Source organism: Tachypleus tridentatus, chromosome 9, assembly GCF_004210375.1.
Source record: "Tachypleus tridentatus isolate NWPU-2018 chromosome 9, ASM421037v1, whole genome shotgun sequence".
Taxonomy (NCBI): domain Eukaryota; kingdom Metazoa; phylum Arthropoda; class Merostomata; order Xiphosura; family Limulidae; genus Tachypleus; species Tachypleus tridentatus.
The window spans coordinates 90729593-90757394 of NC_134833.1; the positions used below are offsets into that span (position 1 = coordinate 90729593).

The 27802-nt window shown below is 32.0% G+C and overlaps 1 protein-coding gene across 5 annotated transcripts in view; it reads right to left on the bottom strand.

The window, feature by feature from the left end:
• The window catches only part of LOC143225729 (uncharacterized), a 42416-nt gene that overhangs the window by 4304 nt on the left and 10310 nt on the right, over positions 1-27802 (bottom strand). Inside the window, exons 3-8 of one of the 5 annotated variants that reach the window (XM_076455650.1) lie at positions 22699-22845; positions 17874-18068; positions 11682-11978; positions 9568-9703; positions 8390-8643; positions 2480-2593 (exon numbers count right to left, since the gene is read on the bottom strand). In XM_076455650.1, the coding sequence (XP_076311765.1) occupies positions 2480-2593; positions 8390-8643; positions 9568-9703; positions 11682-11978; positions 17874-18068; positions 22699-22845 (1143 nt within the window). Of the gene's footprint in view, positions 1-2479; positions 2594-8389; positions 8644-9567; positions 9704-11681; positions 11979-17873; positions 18156-22698; positions 22846-27802 lie in introns of all 5 variants that reach the window. The other 4 variants (XM_076455649.1, XM_076455648.1, XM_076455647.1 and 1 more) reach the window with 4 other exon arrangements.

Here is a 27802-nt window from a genome sequence, read left to right on the forward strand (position 1 = left end):
ATCAATTAATTTTTGAACAAGTTACTAAAAAAGTGTTTTTATTTCCCTGTCATCATGGAAAGCTTTACATATTGTGTTTAAACATCAGTAACTAATGTAATTACTCTTACAAATGTATTTCACCTAAAACGTGTTTCAATTATAAATGTTTTTAATACTGTGAAACATTTATAAATATTGTTCACATTAAATTTTATTTAAATGTTTCACTTAAATTTATTACTAACGGAATATAATTACAAGAGCTGTAAAACATAAAAAAGGTATGTGCTAAAAACATACCCAATCTTATACTTGCAAATTAAAGCTTTCTTATATTACAATGTGAAGTGTACAATAATATAGAAAACTTAAAATATTTGACACTGACCATTTTGCAATGGGTCACAAATCAGAGACTATTTCACCTCGTTTGTTGATTTGCATTCAAAATTGTATTGAACTACTATTTTATGAATTTATGTCAATAAGTATGATCCCAAACTGTAGATTACAAATCAAATTTACATATTATACATTATTTAATTTCTTAATTCAAACTTATATATTTAAAAAACACACCTCAACATAAAATTTTGTATGTTACATGGTATGTTGAATGCAGCACTAGTTCAAATTAGATGTTTGTGATCTCAAAATACTAAGTCTATAGTTTCTATGAACTGGAAACTCATATTACTAAATATTATCAAGCTAGAATATAATAAGAATTTCACATCTTTTTATTTTGTTAAGATACGACTTTTATACTGAACCAAACACAGTGAACCTGTTCACCTCTTTCAAATTTTGGAAACGGTTCATTATTATATGCTTACTTCAATATATGATGTGCGAATAACCAATCAACAGCATAGAATATACTCCTAGAGGTTTTCTCAATCATTTTCAATCTGTAAAAAGACTACATTCTTTTGAAACAAGATTTGAAGGTAGCTTGTGTCTTTAGTCTGCTTGAAGTTTCATGTTTTTTACACTTAAGTACAGCTTAGTTACTATGCTTGATAAATTATAGTGGAATTATATTGTATCAGAACAGTAATTTATGATTTTTTTGGTTATTCAACAGTATACATATAAAAAAAAATTGTTTGATATTCTAGGTGTGAAAGTTTTAAGTCTTTACAACCTTATGTCCAGCAGCAACTAAAATCAAAGGTTGTAGTTAGAAGAGATAACTGTTTGCTTTACTTCTTTAATTATTCTTCTATATTTTAAGAAAAATAAAATTAATAACTTATTTCCAGAAAAATAATAATTTATATATGTATATAGTCTATAATAAACAAGTGACTATTTATTACAAGACAGGGAAGACTAAAGGTCAGTCTTATATAATAGTTATATTACTGGATATGAAACATGAGTGCACATGCACCACATCAATGCAACTTATGTAATGTTAACCAGGCATGACTGGAAGGTCAATATAATAATTAAAAAAAAGTAGTCATGAGACTTGAGCTATTTAGACTTAATATTTGTATTTTTGTGTTATAATCTGTAATCACTCTAGAACAAAAAAAAGCATGATTTATATTTATTTGTTACTTTTTATGGCTGTTTGATGTCCACCAAATTGATAGACCAGACACAGTTATGGGAGAGAAAATAACAGACAAAATATAAAGTCTTACTGTAAACAAACATTTGAAATGTATTTAAGAAGTTTTAGAGATTATATAAATAATATCTGAGCCTTTTGGGAGAAGACAGTTTTTAATCACAAGCAGAAAAATCACTTCTCTTTAAGACTAGCAATAAAACAAACTCAATATTTTCACAAACAAATCTTTATTGAAAATACTTCACTAAAAATCTTATTTTTTTGTGTACAAAAACTTGTAATATTTACTAAAAGTCTATCTGTCACATTTTATGAACAGACACATTCCATTAAAAATTGTAGTGTAAATACTTAATGTGTGCAAATGTGTATATGAACTCTTGTATATTATATCTAGCCTGTGTCCTGATGGTCAAACACTGGTCTTTCTCGTTTAAGATATGTTTTAGTATACTGAGGTTTTATCCCCTTTCAATAGCAAGGTTTAAGTAATGTTTGAATACTTTAAACAAAATTTTAAGGCCTTATACATTAAGCAAAAAACCTAAAAGTTGACTGAGTTAAGAAACACAAGAAATCAATAATAAAATAATTTTATGCAACTACTGCCAACAACCACAATGAATCAAATATAATTAATAGTTCTAATAATATTTATTCTAAATTATTCCATACTTTTGATTTCTTATTTTTTGGTTTTCACTCAAAGCTGATTGAAGACTACTTGCACTAGCTCTCCCTAATGTTGTACTAAAAGACTGCATGGAAGCCTTCTTGTTAACAATTTTATATAATAAGAAGTAATGATCAGTTAAAAAAGTGATTATAATTTGAAGTATCAAATGTTTTCATGATCAAAATATCTATAGTACACACAATCACAAAAAGAGAAATAATGCTATGAGCAATTACCTGACATGGTAGTCACAACTTTCTGAAGTTTTTGATGGTGGTTGATTTTTTCATGTGGAACAGCGACCACTGGTTGGTAAGCTTGATCATTTTCAACATTAAGGGATTGCAAATCTATGAATGTATTTGAATAAAATTCTAACAAACAATTCACTATCACACAAAAAAGACAGTTCTAATTACAGTTTCAAAACTCATAATCAGTCTTAATAGATCTTCAAAAAATGTAAAACATATGTGATTTCTTATTGGCACTCCCCTTAAACGTTTTTTGCATAACTCTACAATAAGCATTATAAACTAATGAATATATAATTTAGTATTACTGCTTGATTCTTAAAAGTTATCAGTACAATGAATGGCTTGATTTTTTTATTTATTTATACATTTAATCTACTGACAGCACACTTTCCAGCCACATAACAAATATCCAAGAAAATGTCTCAATACTTCTATAATTTTCCTCAAGCACAGATGATTTCACTTTGATTTTACTATGCATAAATATTAATAGTCATAACCAGAATATTAATAATTTCTACATAATTCATCACCCAAACAGAAGTTAAATTATCTATTCTACAATCAAATCCTTGAATAATTATATTATTTTATATCGGCTATTTACGTTCTCTGAAAATTCTATAGAGCAAATTTTTGATGATACCTAGAATACTTGTTCATACATATGTATTTATGAAATTAATGAAGAACCTGTTTACTACCAACTGCTATCATTGCTCTTTAATTCATAAAAGAAAATGTCTGTGGTCATAGCACCTAAAACACTGGAGATATAGCTATGTGGATAGGTAGGACGATGGATATGTAATTATTAAGAAAATATTAGGGTAAGGATTTATACTTCCAGTTACCATCATTTTGTAATAAGTTTAAAGGGTGAAGATCGGGAGTGATATAAGTAAAGAAATATAGGGTGGTTTATTTCTACTCAAAGGTTATATTAACATATGTGATTTATGCCAAAATATTTAAATTGACTTCTATACCACAACTGACTACAGACAGCAAAAGACAGCAAGAGTTGAGAAATCATGGGTCAAAGCACTCAACTTCTAAACCAAAATTTGGTGTTTCCCAAAAGTTAAGTAATCTGACATTTCTGTTTGAATCATATCTGATAGAAGGAATATCTCCAGTGACTATTGTGCTTGCTATGACCACAGACATTATATATTAAGAATTAAAAGATAATGATATAAAACTGACAACAGATTGCTTTTTCTTTGTCATTAGTCTCATAATATATATCTTGGTTTTAGTCTTTACATTAACTTTCATCATTGTTATATAGTACTGATTTTATTCCCTATGTACTTATGAAGTAATTTGTAATATTAACTCTCCTGCTTAGGGCTCAATCGGTTTAACCTAAATCTTGACCCAAAATGGACCATTGGAGTTTCCATATTATAACTTTTAATATGTTGTACGTGGCTTCACAGAATTTGAAAAGCTTTCTGTAAGCATTCATTCTCTCAATATGAGCTCAGTCAATATGAAAGACACATGACCTCTTTTCACTCATTTAAAGTTTTTTAGGTTTAATACTTCAAACTTTCAATACAATGTACACATCTTCACAAAATTTAGCAGTCTTTCAGTTAATAATATGAGTCTTTGACACACAAAAATCATATTTTTAGTGAAGTATTTTTAATAAAATAAAATAAAGATTTGTCTACGAATATATCAAGTATCTGTTTTCAATAGTCCGTATGCAAAGTAATTTTCATGTTAAAACTCAAAATACTTTTCCTCGCCTCAAAAATCTCATATTTCCTTTGTGTAGTTCCTAAAACTACCTAAATGTATTTCAAATGTTTTTTCAGTAAAACTTTTTAGTTTATCTGTTGTTTTCTCTCATCTATCTAAAAACAGAATTGGTCAATTTGACTGACCTTGTAACCACCAAATAAAAAGTCAAAATAAATCTACATTACTCTTTTCTTTTCTAGAATTACTTCAAATTGTAACAAAAAACTAAATTAATTTATCCTAAGTAGCTCTAATCTCATAACAGTATATATGTATTTATAATTAAATTATATTGTTTTATTGCCCTTTGAACTGTGTCTAACTTCTATCAGTATGATTATATGTTGTAAATCACTCAGGGGATGTGCAGCTCATGTTAACGAATTACATTACTCATAAGCTACTATCACAGTGCCTTGTGAAATATTTTTATTATTTATTCTACCTAATCTAATCTTAACTAACCTACTAGGATCCCTATTTTCACATTTTAGTTACTTGTATAGTTAAACATAAAAAATAAACAGGAAAAAAGAAATTGTAGAATGCTCTAAGTGCAAAATTACATTTTATCTTAACAATTAAGAAAACTTTTGTTAGCTGAAAACTGTCAACATCTCCAAGTCCTCTTAAGTAAATTTCAAACTTTCTTTCAGTGAAACTATATTTTATCTATTCTAACTCTACAGTGGGTTGGTCAATTTGACCAACCTTGTAAGCACCATGAAAATATATTTCCGATAGGTGCTTAACTCACCTAACATCTACAACTATTCCTGTTCAGTGCTGTCTTTACTATGAAAAAATTGTTTTGTGTGCCACAAGCCTTTAAACTTTCACTTATCCCATGATCAATATGGTTCAGCCGTATCTTGCACATAAATCATTATTCAACAACTCTAGCCAAAAGGAGTGTAATACACCCTCTTGATGCAGATGACTCTCTTTATTCAATTCTAGCAAACTATCACTTTGAGATTAACCAAAAAAAAGCACCAGTTTCAGTGAAGAGGAAGAGCTGGAAGTGTAAATGGAGGAGAGTACATAAATTGACACAAAGTGGAGGAAAACTGGTCAGGTTGGAATGCAAGACACAGTGTATCAGAATCTCAATCTTGTAGAAGAGCCATCTACACACAGGAATGTGTGGAAAACTAAAATAGATGTACTCCAGTCCAAAACCAAGCAGCATCAGGATTAGTCTCTCTGACCAATGGCAGGAAGTGGGTCCACACCATCTAAACCTCAAGTTGAGTAGAACAGAATTATATACATACCAAACTGAACTACTAAAAGGGGCACGTGTGCAAATTCCCGACACCCAAAGTCCAAATAATAAAACAAAAAAGATATGACAGTTATCATGCAACCAAATCAAATCCAACTGCAGCTCACAGTATAACAGCAGCCTCAGGCATGGGAAAAACTCCAAGACAGAGAGCATTAGAGGGAGAACCAGAATGAGGGGGGTGTTGAAAAAATATACCCAAGTGGATAAGGCAGTAGGTAGACAAAAGGAAACTTCACCAACTTTAATGCTCAATCAACACAAGTTTATACCGTCAGCAGCAGATGTGTGTGTTGGTCATCTTCAAGATAAAAACCTCTGAGTGTGATAAAGAACTCCATGAGAAATCAGGAAAGACCCAGAAATTGGTTGAAGCTGGACAAATGGATCACAAGACAAGGAAGGTTGGTCAACAGGATTGACAGTTCTCTGTGACAGAAGAGACAGCACAACCTTGTATACAGGCAGACATGTAGCTAGATTACATGTAAATTGGAATGAAATTGTTACAAGAAATAGAAGTGGAGGGGAAAGGAAAAATATGAGAAATTCTTCTGACAAAATTTGTATCACTAAAGAATCAGTAGTGAATAATCACTAGGGGTGCAGGGGGAATTGCCCAAATGTTTCTCCACTGAACCCAGCACTGAGATTATAGCAAAATTTTGAACCCTTAGTTACAGAAATCGATAAGGGATGGGAAGTTGCAGGATGAGAAACAGTTATGTTGTTCATAGAAGATGCATGGGAAAGCATGACATAGTTAAAAGGAGTTAAAAGGCTGTCAAAATCATCCTCATTATGAACAGGTTAAACAAAGGCAGGAGAAATCTAAACATTATTAGGAGAAAACAAGTGCTTCATATAATGATCAATCTTCCAACAAATAATAGCCAGGAAATCCTCAGTCTGTACCTCATGACTTGAATCCAGTAATGACATTCCAAGTAATGGTAATAATATCAGAAGTTCTAAAACATAAACTTCACCTTAAACCACAAAGAAAATGAGCAAAAACAAATCAGTAAATAAAGGTAAGTACTCATGAAAAACTACTACAAAAAAAACTAAGTATAGCAAATGAATAAATCAAGTAAATCTTTTATTTCACAAAAAAGAAAGAAATGAACATGTGAAAAAAGAGCACAACTGAAAACATCTTCACTCAATCACTGCCTAATGAGAAGTGATAATTTGGTAGTCACATGCCACAAGCCTTGAACTCCCACATAGCCCATGATCAACATGGTTTAACTGCTTCTTGTATGTAAATCATCATGCAACAATCCTCCATCAACAGGAGTGTGATTCAATTTGTAACTGGAAACTACAATTGTTTATTCTAAATAACCTAAAGCTAGTAAAAGTATACATCTGTTTCTACTTAAATTTTATTATTTTATTGCCCTTTGAACTCTATCTAATCAAAAATACTGTGACACAAATTGTAAATAAATCAGTGTATCTTATGTTTCTCTATCAAATTATGTAAGACATGAGCTACTTGTGGTGTACCTAGTGAAACCTTATTATTATTCTTTATCTTATCTAATCTAATCTAACTTAAGTTTCTGATTTTTAAATTTGAGAAACTTTTATAATAATAAATAAAGAACATGCACGAGAGCCAAGAAATACAGGGTGTTTGGAAAGTCACTGTGCAGTTTTGTAATCATATTTTATTCAGTCTATTTCAAGCCAGCAATTGATAGCGGTGTTTAGAAACAAAATAAGAAGGATCCAGGCCTGTATTGATGCCAACGGGGGTCACTTTCAACATTGTTTGTAATTGTCATTCATATTTACTTCCTGTATTCTATATTGAAACATGTCTGTTAATAAATATACAAGTGCACAGTGACTTTCTGAACACTCTATATAATACTCACTTGGGTCTTCCTTTTATTGCCATCAACTGTTGATGAACCTTAACCATACTTTTTCATACTAAAGGTACTTCTGCATTAAACAGTTTTTTATTTAATTAAATAATGCACCTAAAAATACAGAATAATAACATATAAAAGATAGACTGTATTCTATTTCCATCATAATTTTTCTGGCTTCCTAACTATGCAATAAAAACCATTAAAAATTCAGCTAAGCTTATCGATGGGTTTCCTGTGGGAATGAAGTTTGAACTGGAAATGAAATAGACCATTCTCTGTACAGAAAACGATGTAATATGACAAGTCACTTTCCAAATTTAAAACCTTAGCTTTCTATTGGTTACAAATAATATAACACTGAATGTATGCTAGCTAAAACTACTAACAATTTGTGAAAGAGAGGATGAGACATGTGAGCATGGCAAAAGGAAGTCTGATTTTCCATTTTATGATTCTGTAACCAAATATGGTTGAAGGCTGTAAAAAATTATGCTTTGCCTGAATAAGAACAGTACTAGAATGAGAAAACACATTAAATTTCATACTTCTCAGAGAGTAGTATATACATTAGAGAAGAGGAAAAACCTAGAGAGCCAATGTCAGAATTCTTATGATAGGGTAAAACTGATGATTTTTTGAAATATTTCCTTATACAAGTAAGAACTTAAAACTCATATAACACTAAAAATTTATTTATTAACCATGTTTCTATGCTAATCTTGATTGTATAGTACGATAACAAAGTAGTTTAATTAAATTTTGAACATAATTCTTTAAAAAAGTCACAACATGCACATTTTTACCTGCCTGTAGTGAGGGGGTTATAACCATTTACTTACTTATATACATCATTTGTACAGAAACAAGTTATGCTTATTTGAATTCACATAATCATTTTACTGATTTCATTAATACCTCAATTATTAAAAGTAAAAAAAAAAATGACATTGTTACCTTGATGATTCTGTTTTAAATTCAAATTTCTGTCACGTCCTGCAAGGACACTAGGTTGTCTTTGGTAATTCATTAGAGGTTGCTGGGCTTGAGGTCTCAGGTATGGCTGCTGTTGCTCAACCTGTGACTGGGAGAGAGATGGACGTTCATATTCAGTTTGAGGAACAATGTAAGGATGTTCATCAATGTAACCTGATGCTGGTACTTGAGGCTGAGAAGACTGATCCATAACTTTAGCAACATGCTGGTCATTACTGTAAGAGAAGCAGACTAAGTCACAGGACATTCTAGAGACTGGTGTATCACAATTAACAAGATTAAATTGAAAACTGTTCACAGTTCACAACTTGAATAAGCTAATATATAATGAAAATGTTAATGAATTGTTCTAAACCAGAGACTTTTTAAAACATTCATTTACACTAATGATGCAATAGTATGTTACAAAAATAATTTATAAAACCCACAGCTTGAACATCTAAAAAAATTTTCCAATAAATTATTATAAAGGATTAAAAATATTCAACTGCCAACATGATACATTTTGGTTACCAAGGCTTCTGCAAACAATAACAAATTTAGTATTAGTAGCTGTTATTGTTTGTACACACTGTTTTTTTCTTATAGAAAAAAAAAACCTATAAAAGGCTGAAATGTTTCAAATTTATTGTTAGAAAAAACACAAATTTATTATAGCCCATGGGACTTACACACATGATATTATATTTAAATTAATATAAAGAAGTTAACATTTCATCACTGGGTTTTTCTTTCATTCTGTAAAATCCATATTTTAATAAATTTCTCTTATGTGTTTCCAAGATATTTTCACGTTAAACAAGTTTTGCAGTAAGTTATAAGCTTGCATTCAACAAAACTACAGCTATTATGTTTTTTGTAGTTTAACTGGTTAGAACTGACAGCATAGAACTAAAAACTTAAAAAAAGCTACAGTTTTCCTAAATTCAGCAGTTAGATCTAGTAACCCAGTGTCATAAACCAGCATTAATGAACACTATAGTATTTACAGCTTTAATTTAAATGACTACACTTGATGACACAATTACAAGCTTGCAATCATTGACGTTAAGGAAAATATAAAGACAGATTCACAAATGAGAATAATAAAACAGAACCAAAGTTGAGGTAAATACTGCCACTTTTTTCATGAATCTTACTTTTGTGGATAACTTTTAGCACCTGGCATGTAAGGAGTCTTCTGTGGATTTGAACTGTCTAACCACTGTCTCTGTGGGTACATCAACATTCCTTGGTCTTGTGAAACAGGTTCTCTTTGTTGCTGAGGCAAACCTACTAAACACATTTTATCATTAACAGTGCTTCTACTCACCAAGTTTCTAACCAAAACATTATCACTCATCTGATTGTTTTGGCATGAACTCCTCAAATGCCAATTATAACAGGAAAAAAAGTTATATTTTAACTAACATTTAAATTAATGCCATTTACTGAATCACAGTGCTTTAATCTCAAATTCACATTTTACTCACTGTCACCTTTTTGCTGTATGTTTTAAAGTAGATATTCTGTTCAACAACTGTTGTTCATGATTCCTATAATATTTGAAACTAAAACATTCATGTCTTTGGTAAAAACAGAATAGGCTGCATATTAAGTTTGCTTGAGTGTAGTATTGCAAAGCTTCAAGTTATGCATACCAGTCACATTTTTAAATTTCAATATAAAATCATAAAAATATTATTACAACAAAATCAACACAAATAAATTAAAAACTTTTACTTGCTACCCACATACTGCAGTAAACTTACATTTCTGGTACCTATGAAATGATTTTACCTGATAATGAAATCATTAACTTATCCAGAGCACACCGTATAACTTTCAATGTTGTAAAAGCTTTATTCTTAGAGTGCTATATAAGTGACATATTATCAGTTACTGTCAATTAAACATTATGTATTTCAATATTTGTGTCAGGTGTTTCCCCAAAAAAACTTATTGTTACCTCCAAAGTACTGACATTATACATTGCCACCCATATTCTACTTTGTATGGATTTTCCTTAAGTGACACTGGTGAGCTTTTACTTTTCTCTTACAGATATCGCTTGTCAACAACTGCCCAATCAATACTATGCATCATGACATCGTGTGTTATAGGCAATGCTTGGTGTTGTATGTTTTGTTTCAGAAAGATTTAAAACAAAACTACTGATAATTTATTAACTACATATTCATTAGTCTTATTTTTGATAATTAACTAAATGAATATAAGTACACGTGTGATAAAACTCAACAAAACTGTGTATGTTTGTTCTGTGTTTTAATCAAAATAATTAAACTGTTTTCATCTCTTTCCTATATAAATATGCAGTAACACCGGAGTATTACATGTTCCTGCTATGACTACTAACATTGGAACTATTTTTATCAATACACTAAAATCTGTAAGACAAAAATAACATATGTTTAATGGAAACAGCCTATTTCTACAGAGTGATTTAATAAGAACTTTTCAGTTTTATCCTGTAGTAAAATGATCATCCACAACTTAGTTTTAGCATTTTCCAGTCTCTACAGCCTATTTTGGTGGGAATCTAGCTACTGTTTCTGTAGTCTATGCAGCTGCCTTTGTACTTCCTAATAGCTAGCAAAAAATATCAATGAATACAAAACACTGTTTAAACATAAGATAAATGCACTAGAGTTACCTTGTATGCAGTTTTGGCATTGATAATTTAATGTTTCTGCCACCTATGGCCAATAAGCATTACGAAACTCATGAAGTTCACTGATGTTTCATAGCTTTTGTCTGTAAAATAAAATTCCCTGATGCTCCCTGTGACAGGAATGCAATACATAAACTACTTTTGATTAGCTTCCCTGATCCATGAGAATCATGTTATTATTATAAAAAGACTACAGACTGGGAAAAAAATCTAAGTGATATATAGTTGAACAGGTTTAACATTTTTAAATATACACAAACACACACACACTGGAAAATAAAAAATACTATATACAGGTATGACAATCAAAAGTAGTATTAAAAGCCACGTAAAAACTAAGACATGATTTACAGATTGTCTAATAAACTGTTTACATTTTCATTATTATAATCATTAAAACTAAAATTTAATTAAGTATTCAAGTATATCTTGCGTAATTACTTAACTTACCAAGTATAAGATACTCGTGAATATTGAGGTATCTTGCTATCTTCAGCTGTTTGTTACTATTAGTTTATTTTTAAGATTAAAATCATTGATTATTCAAGTTACATTTGAAATATGGAAACTCTTTAGTAATACCTTCCCTTACTGGTAACTGGTAACCTAGTTCCATGTTGTGACCATTGCTGTCCCCTGGCCAGTACTGACCCTGATCAATCCCCTGATTATTTTGACCACCTCCATTGTAATGGTGATCATAGTAACCATTCTGGTATCTTGAATAATCAAGTTCCTGTTGAGGCAGCTGTTCAATTTGTTGGTCATATGGCTTATTGTAGTAAACTGACCACTGCTTGGGATAGTTGAGGTGATTATAGTTGCTATTAGCTGCCAAAAAATTGCTGTGCTTATGAGAAAATGCTGATGGATGGGAACCTAGAGTAGAAATATTTTGGTAAGAAATAAAGATACCAAAATCTAATGGACTTAACATTAAAAAATAATCTTAAATTAGCAAACTTGGTTGTAAAAAAAAATTTTTTTTTCTCTACATGAAATTTTTATCTCCTCTACTGTTTAACTAGTTTGCAGACAAAGGCTTACTTCATGTAATTTTATTTCATTGGAAAATTGATATATTGCCAAGCAAAGTGTGGGTTCAAGACCTGGTGAGTTTTTCTCTTTTTCAAACATTTTGGATGTCCTTAAATGGTGGCACCAATTTCATACAAGCAAAACATTAAATCATGACAATTGTTTACATAACACAACTTTGAAAACAAATATTTATATTTCTAAAAGACAGCACAACTTTTATAGAGAGATTTTACCTAGATTCATGTATATAATAAATAAATATGCCTGATATAAATTGATTGATTTAGTGTTTTATGGCACAAAGCAGCTAGGCTATCTGCGCCAAACGTCCAGTAAAAAGGTAAAAATAAATTAAATGTAGTAAAATACATAAAAAGGAAATGAAGGTAAAACAAAACATCATTGAAAAACAGAAAAAGCATAAAACCAATGTTGACACCTATTCAACAATGTTAAGAGAGAGAGCAGAGTAAAAGAAGTTGTAAAGGACTTTCTCCAGCAAAATGGTAATGATCATAACCTGCTAGGAAGACTAACATTTAAGTTTAAGAACCACCGTCAGTCACCTGAAGTTGGCCTTTCCAGTCCTGGTTCTGGGTTATGTGTCATTATGGCCAGTACTAAAAGGTAAAGTAATAAAAGTGTTAAAGGACATGCAGCAAAAGTGTAATAACAACTCGCCAAGACAACTAACGGGTAGTTCAAACAGCAGCGTTAGTCACCTGAAGTTGGCCTTTCCAGTCCTGGTGGCGAGTTATATAATGTTCTGGCTATTTTGCAATGTCAAATTGAACTAGAGAGAATGAAACTGTAAAAAGGGAACCACAATTAAAAAGGTGTAATGAATAAATATCCAACCATTAAATGAGATTAAAAAGATTAATGGCCATTAAAAAACTAAAAACTTCATCAAGGTGGACAGTGTCACCATCACCAATAACACTGTCCAATGTTACAGATAAACCCTGGGAAAAAACATGTTTAAAATAGTGCCGTCGTTGAGAATCGTAACGATGGCAAGAAAGTAAAATGTGGCTTACAGTGATTTGAGTGTTACACAAACTACACACTGGTGCAACAGTTCCAGATAAAAGAAAACGATAAGTTAAAAAACTGTGACCAATGTGTAATCTAGTTAGTACGACTTTCTTCTTCCGAACCTTACTGAAGCTAGACGGCCAAAGCCCAATATAAGGTTTAATTTGGAAAAGCTTGTTGTCGCATAGCTCACTCCAAGTGGACTGCCAGCTGGCATGGAGGCGAGCCTTGAATACAGGACCATAGTCCATGTTCAGAATAGGCACAGTGGTGACAGTGCCAAAGTAGATAGATTTAGCTGCCGTGTCTGCAAGCTCGTTCACGGGAATACCAACGTGGCCTGGTATCCAAATAAACTGGATAGAAGTAGACGTTAATGAGAAATGGGCCAGTCGGTTTTGAATGTCAGCGAAAACAGGGTGTGAACCAATGTGAAGCGATTCCAAAGCCAGTATAGAACTAAGCAAGTCAGTATAGCTTGATATTAAAATTTGGAAGTTTATCTTCTAAGGCAATCTTTGTTTAGCATAATCCAGTCATGTAACTAATAATAAAAACTTTTATATAAAAATACTTAAGTTGTGTGTTTTGCAAAGAAAGAACTACACATATAAAAAAAAAATTAAATATATATAATACTTGTGAGATGTTTATTACAATGAAATACAGACCCCCCCCCCCCATAAACATGACCACATGATGTTGACTCTTTATTAAGGCCATTATCAGGTATAAGATAATTAGGTAAACAGAAAATAAATGAAAAAGGAATGTTCTAATTGAATGAAACTAAAACAACAAAATTAACCACAATATTATCAACTATCTAAAAACATTATCAATGGAGCAGAGAAAATAAAATTTAAAATCTATTTTACTAAATAAGCATTTTATTTATAAGATTGTTTATTCAAAAACAAATATATTGCAAAAGTTGTTTTAAAATAAATAAAGTGTAGAAAGAAGATTGTGTTATATTGAAAATTGTTTTATAGACAGGCCTCCTTTGCTTCTTGGCTCAAAGTTGAAATTACTAGCACAAATGACGGTGAATTATGACTCAGTTACTGGTTGTTTAGTTTCATGTCTGTAGTTTTGGATCACTCAGTTTGATGGACTTGAAAAAGATGTTACTTAATCTGAGCGATGCTCCTATGTGCTCATGTATGTGGATTGGAAAATATGTCTTTCCATTTTTCCAGTACATGTGGCCTTGCTTTCACCACACATGCATGTAATCAAAGAACAAAGACAGAGACAGAAAGACAATCCTTTTTTTGGAAGATATGAAAATGATGTTAAGTTTAACATTCTTATCTTGTTGTCCTAGGTATGGATAATCAATAAAACTTGGCATTTACTGACAACAAACATTATGAGAGTTTTAAATATTTTGTTCAGAAATATTTTAAGTTTTCAACTATTTTCTTAGGATATCCATATAGTATTTCTAGAGAAAAATAAAAAAGAATGTAAAATAAGTTGAACAAACCTTAAAGGTTTAAGTGAGTATAAATATTACTTTTACCTTGATGAGTTTATTGTCATGGGCTCTTTCTTATTTGTTAATAAGTTAAAATACCTACATCTTCCTAATAACTTTTATTATTAGTTTTAAATGGATCTTCTTCATTCACAAATATTCCACTGGATGAGACCATGGGCAGTTGCTCATAAAAAATTATTTTGAAAATATTCTCTTGTTTATGGCTTAACTACTGGAATAACTTAGATTCTTAATCACCCATTCTGTATAAAAAAACAAAAAACAACCAATTTGTTCACAGCATTAATTAACATTTTTCTGAGACACTATAAACAATCTTGGTTGAACAACTGCCTCTGAAACATGAAATGAATATTTTGCAAATGCTATATTGATAATTCTGGTTGATTCACTCAAAAGATGAAGTTCAGCATAAAGATGTGTCACAGAAGTTGGTAGACAATTGGAGGAGCACATCCAAACAGGTGAGAATAAAGGTTGCATGGGGATCTAAACCACAATATATCATAATTTTAACCTCATAGAGTACATTAACATTCTCTGCCTTGGCATAGTTTAACTGCACATACCAGGGTTTTGATGGTATATATTCATAATTTTATTAAATCTTTTTTTTTGTTGTTTATGTTATACTAGTTAGTACAACCATAGTCAGAGAGCCAACAATCTGTGATAGTTAGAGGAAATTGTCTACTTTTTTAAGGTTATGATTCTATGTTTTTTCGTGCATCATTTGATTAAATAAAAATTATTTAATGCATTAGTATAAAAAAAGAGCGAGTAAAGGTCATCAACAGCAAAAAAAAGAAGACATGCGTAAGTACTTTACTTCTTGTTTTTCATGTTTATTTTTTATTTATTATTATAAAAGTAACTATCATAAAAATAGAGATCTTTTTAAGTTACCAAAGGTTAGATTAGAATAAAAAAGTTTCATGTGGCACACACATAAGCAGTTCATGGATAACATAAGCTGCACGTTTTCTAAGTGATTTACAACTTATAATGGTGCAAACACTAGTTACATACAGTTCAGAGTGCAATAAAACAATAAAATTTATTTATAAATAGATGTATACTGTTATGATATTTGAACTACTCAGGATAAACAAATGTAGCTTCATGTTACAATCTGAAGTAATTCTATAAAGAAAAAGAGGGTGATTTAGATTTTTTTTGGTGGTTATCAGGTCAGTCAAATTAACCAACACTGTATAAAGTTAGGGTATAAAAATAATCAATAAAATATATAGTTTTACTGAAAACAAATACTTTAAATGTATTTAGGAAATTTTAAGAGATTATACAAATGAAATTTCAGAATTTTGAGATGAAAAGTGTTTTTAATTTTAACATGAAAATTACTTAGCACACAAACTATTCAAAACAAATACTCGACATACACAGGGAAAATCATTTTTGTTTAGCAGGAGGAATGAAGGCAACATCAAGAGAAGCAGGATGACTCACATAAAAATCAATCTCACAACAGATGAGAGCCAATAAGTCCACAGATGAATTACCCAACGTGTAGTCTTAGTAAGAGTGTTACCAGAAAGTATTACCTCTGAAGTGGTTAACTGTACTTTGAAATTCACTGTTGAACATTGAATAATCAAATGTAACCATTTGATTAAAAAAAAAACTTGGAAAAATAAGTTATCAGGAAATATGTGAACTTTCAAAAAAATGAAATAAACAACAACAAACAAATCCTCTTTGGAAATAACAGGAAAGAAAAAGGCATTAAGTTGAATGAAAAAGCATGATCAAAGAACACAGCATATAAAATAAAGTTAAACAAAAAGTGATAGTTCTAAAGAATAAAAAAGAGGGAGTCATATACGTTAGGAGAGTCTTGCACTCTTATTGTTGGACGGTTGTTTTGTAACAATTTATATATAAAATGAAGTTAAACCATATGATGGTAAGGTGTGTGAAAACTCAAGGCTTGTGGCATGTAAAAAAAATTTTGCATATAGAGGGAAACACTAAACAACAATAGTTATGTGAGAAGAGGTAATGTGCCATACTGGAAACAGTGACGTAAATTTCATATCATAAGAAAATGATTGAAACCTTAACCAGAATATTTCTGAACAAAATATTTAAAACACACACATTTTTCATGGTTGATAAATGCCTAGCTTCAATGAATTACCCTGCTTAGAACAGCAGAGTATCATACTGTATAAACAACTTAAGCTGTTAATAAGTAATTTCTACCCACATGTCAAACTTCATATAATTTTCAAACTATACTTTAGATTAAAACACCTCTTTCAGGCAAAAGACTGTTTTACCATCTCTCTTCACTGTTATATTACCTATAAATACATTTAGATTAAGTACATGTATGGTGAAAGCAAGGCAGTATATCTTGGAAAAACTAAAGGACATTTTCCTATCCACATCCATGAGCAAAAGCATGTGTCACTAAGGTTAAGTAACAATGTTTCAAGTCCACCCAACTTGGCAATGCAAAATCACAGGTATTAAACTGAAAATTCAATAAACCACTTAGTATTTTCCATTATGTGTAATAATAAGTTTGAGTTGATAATTAAAGAAAGTCTATTCATGAAACAAATCACCCTATTTTAAATAGAATAAAACTTCCTTGCACAGTTAATTTATTTTGAAGCAACTTTTGTGATAAACAACTTTATAAATAATGTTTACTTAAAAAATAAAGCATTTTAATTTTTTCCCCTCTCCTCCATTAACACTCTTTTTAAACAGTTCATAAAACTGATGAAACTTTCTAGAATGGATGGTAACTGCCTGTTGTGGAGACAGAAGTGTAGAGGACGATGTTTCGAAAGTCTTCCACCTTTCGTCTTCAGGTGGAAGACTTTTGAAATGTCATCCTCTACACTCTTGTCTCCACAACAGGCAGTTTCCATTCATTCTACAAAGTTTCATCATGAATACTCTGTCTAAACAACCTATCAAAGAGTTCATAAGATTGTTAGGTTACACAACTTTACTGCTGTTCTTTCTTTATGTGATAAGAACATTCTTTAGATTTTGTATTTTCTTTTGTACCTAACTAGTATTATTTCCTTTTACTTGATAAGTTAAAAGTTAAAATCTTGCATTCATGTGTGGATATTTCTTGGTAATAAACATCTCACAAATTCAAAATAATAAGGTATGTCTTTTGTTCTTGTGATGTTAGTACTTACTTTGAAATAATTGATTTTCAGCATGGTATGGAAGAGACTCTTTTTGAAAATTGCCTGAAGCTCCATTCTGCTGACCCCAGTTACCACTAGGTTGCCTTTCTGAAGATACTTTGACAACTTGAGAAACTTCAGAATGTTGAAGAGGTACATGATCTGGCCTCACTGCTTGTTGCTGACCATTTACTTGATGGACTGCTATTAAAGGTGAAAGATGTTGTCCATTTTGAATAAAGTTTTCAGAAGGATTACTCACAGGGTGTGCTGGCTCTGTAATTATAGATACTATATAATGTATTAGTAATTTATCACCACTTTCTCTAAAATGTTTTCCATATGTTTTATGTATACAATTTTTATGTTAACTAAAAGTTGTGCAACTGTAAAACAGATGCTTAAGTAAGGTCTATCTTGCATTATACATTTCTGAATAGACAGTCTGAAATTGAAATATGACAATTCAAAATTTATTTTACAAATGAAAGAAAACTTTCTCTATATAGTACTGATTATCAAGTATAAGGCATGATTTGTTAAAGTGGAAAAAACTTTCCAGTTAAAAGTTACCATCTTCTTACACTGAAATTGTATTTCTAATAGATATTTACCTCCACTCACCCAAAGCTATTTTGAACTTGGACTGCTCTCCCTAAGCACTGCTAAGATTTGTCTCTAACACCACACCAGTCTTTAATACCCCATTATTTTCTTACCATTTCAGAACATGTGCTGATCATGATACTGTCCTCCACCAATCATACTGTGCCATCTATACCAGCATAGCTAGCTCCCTCCACTATTCTAGAACAATCTTCATTTTCAAGAATTGGCAGGCACAAACCAAAAACACCAGTATATCAGAAGAGAAGAAAAGGGGGAAGTATGTATGAAATGTAAGTACCTATCAGGTATACATTTTCAGTGTAAGAAAATGTTAACTTACCCAATGGTCTTACCTTCTCTCACCTAAAACACATCAATATCCAATTAAGAAGAAAGTGACCATATTGAAATAACAGGTGCACAAGAATATGAAAAGAAAGTGCACCTGTGGAGCAATCATGAATTAGCAGGCATCAATGCATTCAGGAAAGATACCTACAGCATTGAGTCATTGGAAGTGTGTTGTATAATTATAACTTAAAACAGCACAGCACTGACAAACACAAAAAGTCTAGTGTGGACATGACAATGAGCCTGTATAAGTATGTACCAAAAGTTGTGTCTTGAGTTACATCACAGTATGTCAACTGAAGTCCATTTGTGCAAAACATATGGTGGAAACACCTTGCATAACATATAGAATTCAACTAGTGCAGTCCACACAGGCAACACTCAGAAGGAAGTGCCATGAATACAAAGGATTAGGCCACGTGCAGTCTAACTGGGCAAAAAAACAAGCAGGAAATCCCCTCGGATTACACTGGATTATGCTAAGCATAGTCTATCTGGTCAGAAAAACTTCTAATGGAAGTACCTTGCATAAATAATTTTGATCGGCAAGTGCTGTTTACCATGGCAAAAACACCCTTGGATACTGAATATTATTGCATTATTAACTGTTTGGGATTGTAATGATTACAACACTTATAGCTCTCTTCTCACTAACTAGGTACACATGGGCTAAAGATCTTTATTCTGGTTTCTGAAACTCACTAAGGAGAAAATTTCCACAGTCCACCACTCCAGCAATTGGGAAAAAGAAGTGATAAGAACTCCCGGGCTCCACGAGAAGAGAAGAGAAGGATACACATTGGGGAGTCCAGAAGAATGGCACACTGAAGACAGTGGAATAGGTGTCTATAATTCCATATTTTGAAAAGCATACAGACATCAATTATAGAAATCATGTATCAATAGGGACAAGCAGAAATCCCTATTTGCTTTATTCATGAAGGTCATGAGTGACAGTCTTTTATAAATGAAACTAGTAACTTTTAGTAAGAAAATTATAGATATACATATCACCAGACAAGCTGCTGGTGGTTTTACAAAAACACTCCATCTCAACAGTAAGTCTTAGAGAATTATTATCTAGCATCTACTGTAAATATAATGTGAAGCATACACTCACCACTAGGCAGAATCTTGAAATATATGTGTCAACTAAAATATATAGAAAAAAAAACAGGTCATCTTACCATAGTCAAAGGTGAACAGACATGTGCAGAACTGCCACAGAGGAAGGAGACACCTGCCTGAGGAAGACACAGCAAGAATGTGAGATAAATGTATTTGGAGTTGACCAGTTCCCACCTTGAATAATCTTTTCCAAAGGCCAGTAAATGCAAGCAGCTAAAGACAAAGTTAAATGACAAATTGAGTGTGAAGAAATGTGCAGAAATATGAAAGGAACAGAAAAGGAGGGAAATAACAGAGGAGAAGAAAGTTTTACAGAAATGATAGAACTGGAAGGTATTTGACAGGGCAGCCTCATAACTAGAAACAGTTGACACAAATAAGTCCTAAACAACCAAGCAGGTGAAGAAATGGGAAGGATGAGGTACCAAAGAACAGGAGAGATGGAAGCCATGACAAATGGACCAAAGAGAAAGGTCAAATGGAATAGGAAGGGAAAGCCAACTCACTATAAGAGGGGTTAGTCCATGAGCTGAGGTAAGGACCACACAGAAGCAACAAATGAACATGGAATTTAGCGATATCAGAATGAACTATGTGAGATCGTGGTTGTTAGATGAGAGACTGGGACAGAGGGATGGGTAGGGGATGATGTTCCAGTAACGGCAAGAGCAGAAGAAACCACATCTAAGCAGGCCAGTATGGAGCAGCGACCAGGATATGACAAGGAGTGGTCTGGATAAAGGAAAAACTCTGGAGAGGAAACTAATTGAAGGATAAGCATATGAGCAAAGACCTCTCCAATTCTGACTGAAAATATCTACTCCCAGATCTTTGCATTCCAGTGAGTGGCAAACACATCTATATGTGGTGTTCTAGTTGAGAAAACACTCAAAGAAACACCCATGAAAAATAGACTACTCCATGGGGAAAATCCAGTTAGGTCAAGATAAGCAATCAACCATCAGATTCATAACTCTGGGAATGTGATATGCCATGAATGCTATGTAGTGGTTGTGGGACAAGTGAAGAAGATCCAGAGTCTGAAAACAAGGAAGCCCACACCTCAAAGGAAGAGAGCCATCAGGCAGTCAGAAAAGAAGAGAGTAGGGCCATTGAGACTGCCTGTTCCACATCCCTAATCCAAAATGGAGAAGGCTGAGCCAGACAAAGAGAGAAATTGAAGAAAAAACCCCAATGGAATAAGATATTACCAAAGAAATAAACTGGTGTGACTGACCAATAGGGCATGGGAATAGGTGAGCAGGAGCCACTAAGTGAAAACGACAGGCAAAAGAGTGCACCACTTGACAAAACACACTGAGCCAAAAAAGAAATGAAAGCAATGCCCATAACTGAAAAACATGACCCTCATGAATGAACCAAAGAAAACAATGTGATACTGGAGCAGTTGGAATATGAAGACAGGTATCATTCATGACAATTTGGTTACCAAGAATCCTGGAGGAAAAGACCTTGAAGCGAGAGATAGAACTCCAGGGAGAAGCGAGATAGCTTAAAACAATAACCAATACCTAAAAGTACAAAACCACTAAAGGAATTTAGAAGATAAAAAGGAAGTAAATATCAAGCTTTAGAGTTTACTCAAAGAACTGATAAGACAGAAGACACAAAAGTAAAACCTACCCTAAAGAACATAAGGATAAAATCTAATCACCAATTAGTTAAGACTAGTAGTAAAGAAAAAGGATCATACAAACTAACATAAACAGTGAAAGGAAGAATAAAAAATGAACCAACACACCCACAAACTTAGCTGGAGTTACAATTACTCAAACAGTAACTATTATGTCAAAGATTAAACAAAAACAAAATAACAATTAAACTAAAGTAACATAGTTGGCAAAAGATTCACCAAAATCTAACTTACCAAATACTGACCAAAGAAGACATGAAAGACTTAAATTATCACATAAGGACATTAGGTCAATCCACACAAACTCACTAAATGTTGGTATACCTACTGAGAGTAAGAAATATACTCTGAAAAACTTACCACATACCTCCTTGAAAAAACAACAGCAATACCTAACCTACAAGATTAGTTAGAAGTTGGTAAGATGCAGAAGGTGCAGTAGAAATACGTTTCCACTCAGTAGTTATATCTTTCCTCCTAAAAACCATAATGTGAAAGTGAGAAATCATCACCTAAACTAAGACATAAACTTCCTTTGAAATATAGCCTGTACTTCCTCAGCAGATAATGTAACCTTGAGGACTCATGTCAGAGCCATTGTCAACTGTTGTGGGAATTTAATAATCTGCTATGTTAAATCTCAAGTTCATATCAATAAATTAGAATTTTGAAAATAGAAATATTTCTAACACAAATGGACAGAAACAATGGAAATCAAAGAGAAGATGATGCAACTGATATAAATTTACAAGTAAGCACAAATTCTTGTAGTTTCATTGAGAGCGAGTTAAAACAAAAGTCCATACAGTAGAATGCCAATTAAGAAAGTAAGGATTACTTAATTAAATAATAAAGGGAATTAGCTATGTTAGTATAGATGGTGCACATTAATTGGTGGAGGACAGTACATGTTCCAAAATTATGAAAGAATGGTGCTCTGTTTGTGAAAAATTTTAGCAATACTTAAAGGGGACAGTCTAGGATCAAGATAGCTTTGAGTGACAAGGTGAGACATGAAATAAGATGAAAATATTCCTAAAAAATAAAACAATTTTCAGCTTTATGAACACCACAAGTACATAGAAATCTTACCTGGATAAGGGCACTGTAAATCCTTTCCTTCATCACTACCATCCAGACACTGAGGTATTCCATCACACACATTATAAATAGCAATGCATTCACTTGAATTATGGCATTGAAATTGGTAGTGTCGACAATGAGACTCTGTATTTGTTTCTAAAATTGAAAATAGAAGTCTTGTGAAATGTGTATATTTATAAAAGAACTGAAAGTAACTTCAATATCTTCTTCTATCCTTTAAATATATTTAACAGATATGATACCTTTAATCTTAGCAGTAAATTAACTAGTGCTTTCAGTCTTTTGAATGTTCTTTGTGCTTTTTAGTACTTCCAAGTTTCAAAACTGTAGAACATAGTATGACTATACATGTATGTATACTTTTTCTTCACAGAGATGCTCCAGGTTTATCCATCTTCATCATAACAAAACCAAATTCAAGCTGCTTAAGATCATAAACAACAACAACTTTGTCCTCAAACTAGAGTTGGTGATTTAATTAATATTGTTGTAATGCTCTTATGTTATTAGGTTCTTTTACATTACCTAGTGAATATATTTCAATATTCTGTCTCATAAAATAAGAACAATTCACATTATTTGCTCCTTTAACATTTCTACAAGATCAAACACTTATACACTGTCATAACTTGTTGTAGACCTATATTAAAAATGACAGTCAAATCTCTAACAATAGTCAAACAAACATACAATCACCTTATAAAAAATGACTGAAAAAGGGCAATAGGAAACACAGATACAAATACTTCACAGAAGCACAGCTTCTGATACAACTATATCTTGAAGTCTACGAGGGCAGTTCAAAAAATACGCGGACTGACGTCATAAAACAAAATGTACCTTATTTAGAAGTTACAGGTCTGGGACCCCTTCAAAGTACTCTCCTCCCCAATGCACACACTTATCCCAACGGTGTTTCCACTTGTTGAAACAGTCCTGGTACGCTTCTTTTGTAATGTCCTCCAACTCCTTCGTCGCATTTGCCTTAATCTCGGGAATCGTCTCAAATCTTCTTCCTTTCAAGGGTCTTTTGAGTTTGGGGAACAAGAAAAAATCGCAAGGAGCAAGGTCAGGTTAGTAGGAGGGGTGGGTGGGTGAGGAAGAACAGTGATCGAGTGTTTGGCCAAAAACTCACGAGTTCTGAGGGACAAATTTCCCAGCAATGCGGTGCATCCTCAATTTTTCGGTCAAAATCTCGTAACAAGATCCAACTGATATCCCACTCTCTTCAGCAAGCTCCCTGACAGTCAGACGTCAATTTGGCCGCACCAGGGTGTTGATTTTGTCGACGTGTGGGTCGTCAGTTGACGTGGAAGGACGTCCAGGATGCTCATCATCTTCAATGGACTGTCGACCATCCTTAAAACGTTCATGCCACTTGAAACATGCTGTACGCTTCATAGCAACATCACCGTAAGCCGTGTTAAGCATAGCAAAAGTTTCAGTGACAGATTTTCCAAGTTTAACACAAAATTTCACAGCAAGTCGTTGCTCCATCAGGTAATTCATTCTGAAATCCGCCAAACGAAAAAAATCACACTTCACTTAAAACCGCGTAGCTAATACACAAATGAAGATATCTGCAATCGGGAAATGGCGCAGTAATCAGCTGATCTGTGCGAACCTAGTGACACCAAGCGGATTCCTCTGGAACCAACTGGAGCCACACAATTCAAACAGTCCGCGAATTTTTTGAACAGACCTCGTATACACTATACAACTATCTCATATTTAAAACTTAAGATTTAAATTTTCAAGAAAAACCTGATACCAACTTGTTGAGCATTCGAAACCCATTTTAATATCATGTACCCTTTAGTCAGTATAAAGACATCAGCATTAAAATTACATTAAATACATTTAATTATCTATGAGTAGGGAATGCATTGACAAGTGTCACACAAAATAACCAATTAATCAAAACTAATGTTTCCAATTAATTAACTAATCAAAATTAAGATTGAATTTACTGTCCCATAAATAATCGACTCATCAAAATTACAGTTTCCTAGTCCTACTGATTTTGATTATTTCAAGTAATCAAAATGATATTATGGTTGGTGGTTGTTAAAAGAAAGTTGTATAATGGGTATCTATGCTCTGCCATATTTTATCCTTATAAACTGTTTTATTTTTTACTTCAGTATATTTATTCATCATTGGTGATTCAGTTGAGAAAAGTAAGACATTCATGATTCAAAGTTCTCGTATTTGATTCTCACTGCCATCAAATTAACTTGCCTTACTTTTGCACTTTCAAAGCCACTAAGACTATCTGACACTAGCTAATTTTGACATTTAATAGAGGTAAGTAACCAGCTGGAAACACTTGTGACCAACATTTATTGTATTGAATAATTGTTGACTAAAGGGAAGGGAATTGATTGACAGTACTCAATGCCAAGGTGTTTTTTCCCTAACTCTACTTCAAACATCCTAACTTGCTCATAAAGTTAGTTTAGTTAAAACATCAAACATGTAGTCATTCTTCCTGATAATAATTGTAACGTTTTATTTATATTTCAGATTTTATCACACTACAACTACTTTTGTTGTTATTCATAAATGATAAAAAGTATAAAAACACTAAAATTGACTTTTTTAATGGAATAATCAGAAGTACTGCATATACATTTATTATTACTATGCTTTAAAAACTGTTACCATATTTCTATCTTGCCAACACTAGAGACTTAGCTCAATGAAGAAAAAAAAATCAAATATTTTCTCTAAAGCACGTAATTCATGTTTTATACAACACTGCTGACATTTATACTGAATCATGTACTGATTTCTTAGGTATTTTCAAAGTTTCAAATGTGTAAAAAAATTTACTTTGCTACTAGAACTGACTGGTAGATTACCAGTATCCATATAAGCCTTTGGTCAGCATAAATAGTTGGTTTATCATATCTGTATAGTTTCTTTTATTCCTGTTTTTACTTATTTCAGCTGTTTAGCATTATGGTTTGCTCAATAAATATCATTAGAATATACACCCAAAGACAATATCTTGTGAGTGAAGGCAACCACTGCTTTAAGTGTTGTCTAGTTTACATATTGGGATGAGAATTGACAAAGAAAAAAATATCAGAAATATGCTGAGTTATAATGCTATGTCTGGATGCTGAGGCTCCACAGATGTAGCTCATTGGAAAAAAATTTTCAAAAAGTAGGAGCTCTAATGCATTCTCTTGTTATTGTATTCAAATACATTTCACAGTTATGATGCCCTTAAATCTTACATTAAATTAATTAAATTTGGTTAGTCATCTAATGGTTTTATGTGCTAGTTAGTAGTTCTATATGTCAAAATTGTAAAACTGTACTTTATATATAAATTTTGCTAAATACCATGTTTGAAAATATTTCCAGTAAACCAACCTTTTTAATGAATTCTCAAAGTTTTGGCTTCACTGCTTGTATTTTACTAAAAAAAAGGTAATTTCTAGTTTTTTTCACTAGCTAAGCCCATCCAAATGTTTTTAATCTCACTATCAACTTCTCTAGCCTGTTTCATCATGCTGCTCAATAAACATTGCCAATGTTTTAACCCTTTAACCCTTTTACAATAGGTTAAGGTTCAAAGGCTTATGCATATGGCCACATTCAACTCTTTCCATTTTACAGCCCCTTAGACATTCACTTACTTCAGTATATGGCAAGTGAATAACCAATCAACAACTTAGAATGTCCCCAGAGTGGCTTTCTTATCCATTTTAATCTTTGAAAATGCTACAAGGTTCTTTCAATCCAAGATTTCAACGAGGTAAGTGTTGTTTTTAGTCTGCTTGAAGTTTCATAAATAAATCTTAGTTACTAAGCTAAATAAATTATAGCAAAATTTTATTTGTGTCAGTGAAATAATTTATGATTTTTTTCCCCTATTCAACTGTCCACCTATAAAACCTAAAAAATTTTTTTTTGATATCCTATCCTCCCCATGTGAAATTTCAAAAGCCTTAGCAATCTGTGTCCAGCATCAATCAAGTACAAAGGTTGCATAACTGTTTGTTTTACTTCTTGATTTATTGTTCTATATTTTAAGAAAAATAAAGTTAATAATTTATTTCAAAATGGTAACAATATATATACATATATATAATGTATACTAAGTAATGTGACTGCATATTACAAAATATTATTCCACTAAAACACAGCCAAGACAGGGAACACTAAAGGTAGTTTCATACTAGTGGATACATAAACCAAGTGCATGTACACCACGTCAACGCATGCTACATAATATTAGGTTGTCATGACTGGAAGGTCAATATGATAACAAATAATAAATAGATATGTTCATATGTAGTGCATTGAGAGTTAAGCTATTTAGACTAAACATTTGTATTTTCATGTTATAATATGTAATCATTCTAGCATGGAAAAAGCATAATTTATATTTATTCCCTAATTTCTTTCATGATTCTTATGAGATTGGTTAAGTGACAGACCACACATAGTTAAGAGTATAAAAAATAAAGTATAAGAGTTATACTGAAAACAAATGTTTGAAATATACTTAGGAGGTGTTAGAGATTACACAAATGGTTTTTGATATCTTTGGGGCAAAGATAGTTTGTTTTTTTATTCATACCATAAAATCACTTTGTACTCAGACTAGTAACGAAACAAATGCCATTTTCCCAAACAAATCTTTAGTAAAAATATATCATTACAAAACCTGATTTTTCTACACAAGGTACTTGCAAGCTTTACTAAAAGTCTACCAAATTTTGTGAAGATACACATGCTGTATCAAATGTTCTAGTACAAATACTTAACATGTGAAAATGTACAGATGAAGTTGTGTATATTATACCAACTCCACTGCAAAATGGTTAATTTATTCTACTTTTATATCAAACTGGTGTGCAAATTCTCAGTGGAGATTTTAAACATGGAATACACACAAGGAATTAAGTAGCTTCTGACTGATCAATCACAGTGGTAGTTATATGCAAATATTAAAATATAGAGAATATGCCATTACTGTATGGGGCTGAAACATGGCAGTGCTTTTTAATGAAAGTTCAACTTTGAATAAGTTTTACTTCTCTGTATGTTATTGGAATAGTAAAATAGTCAAGAA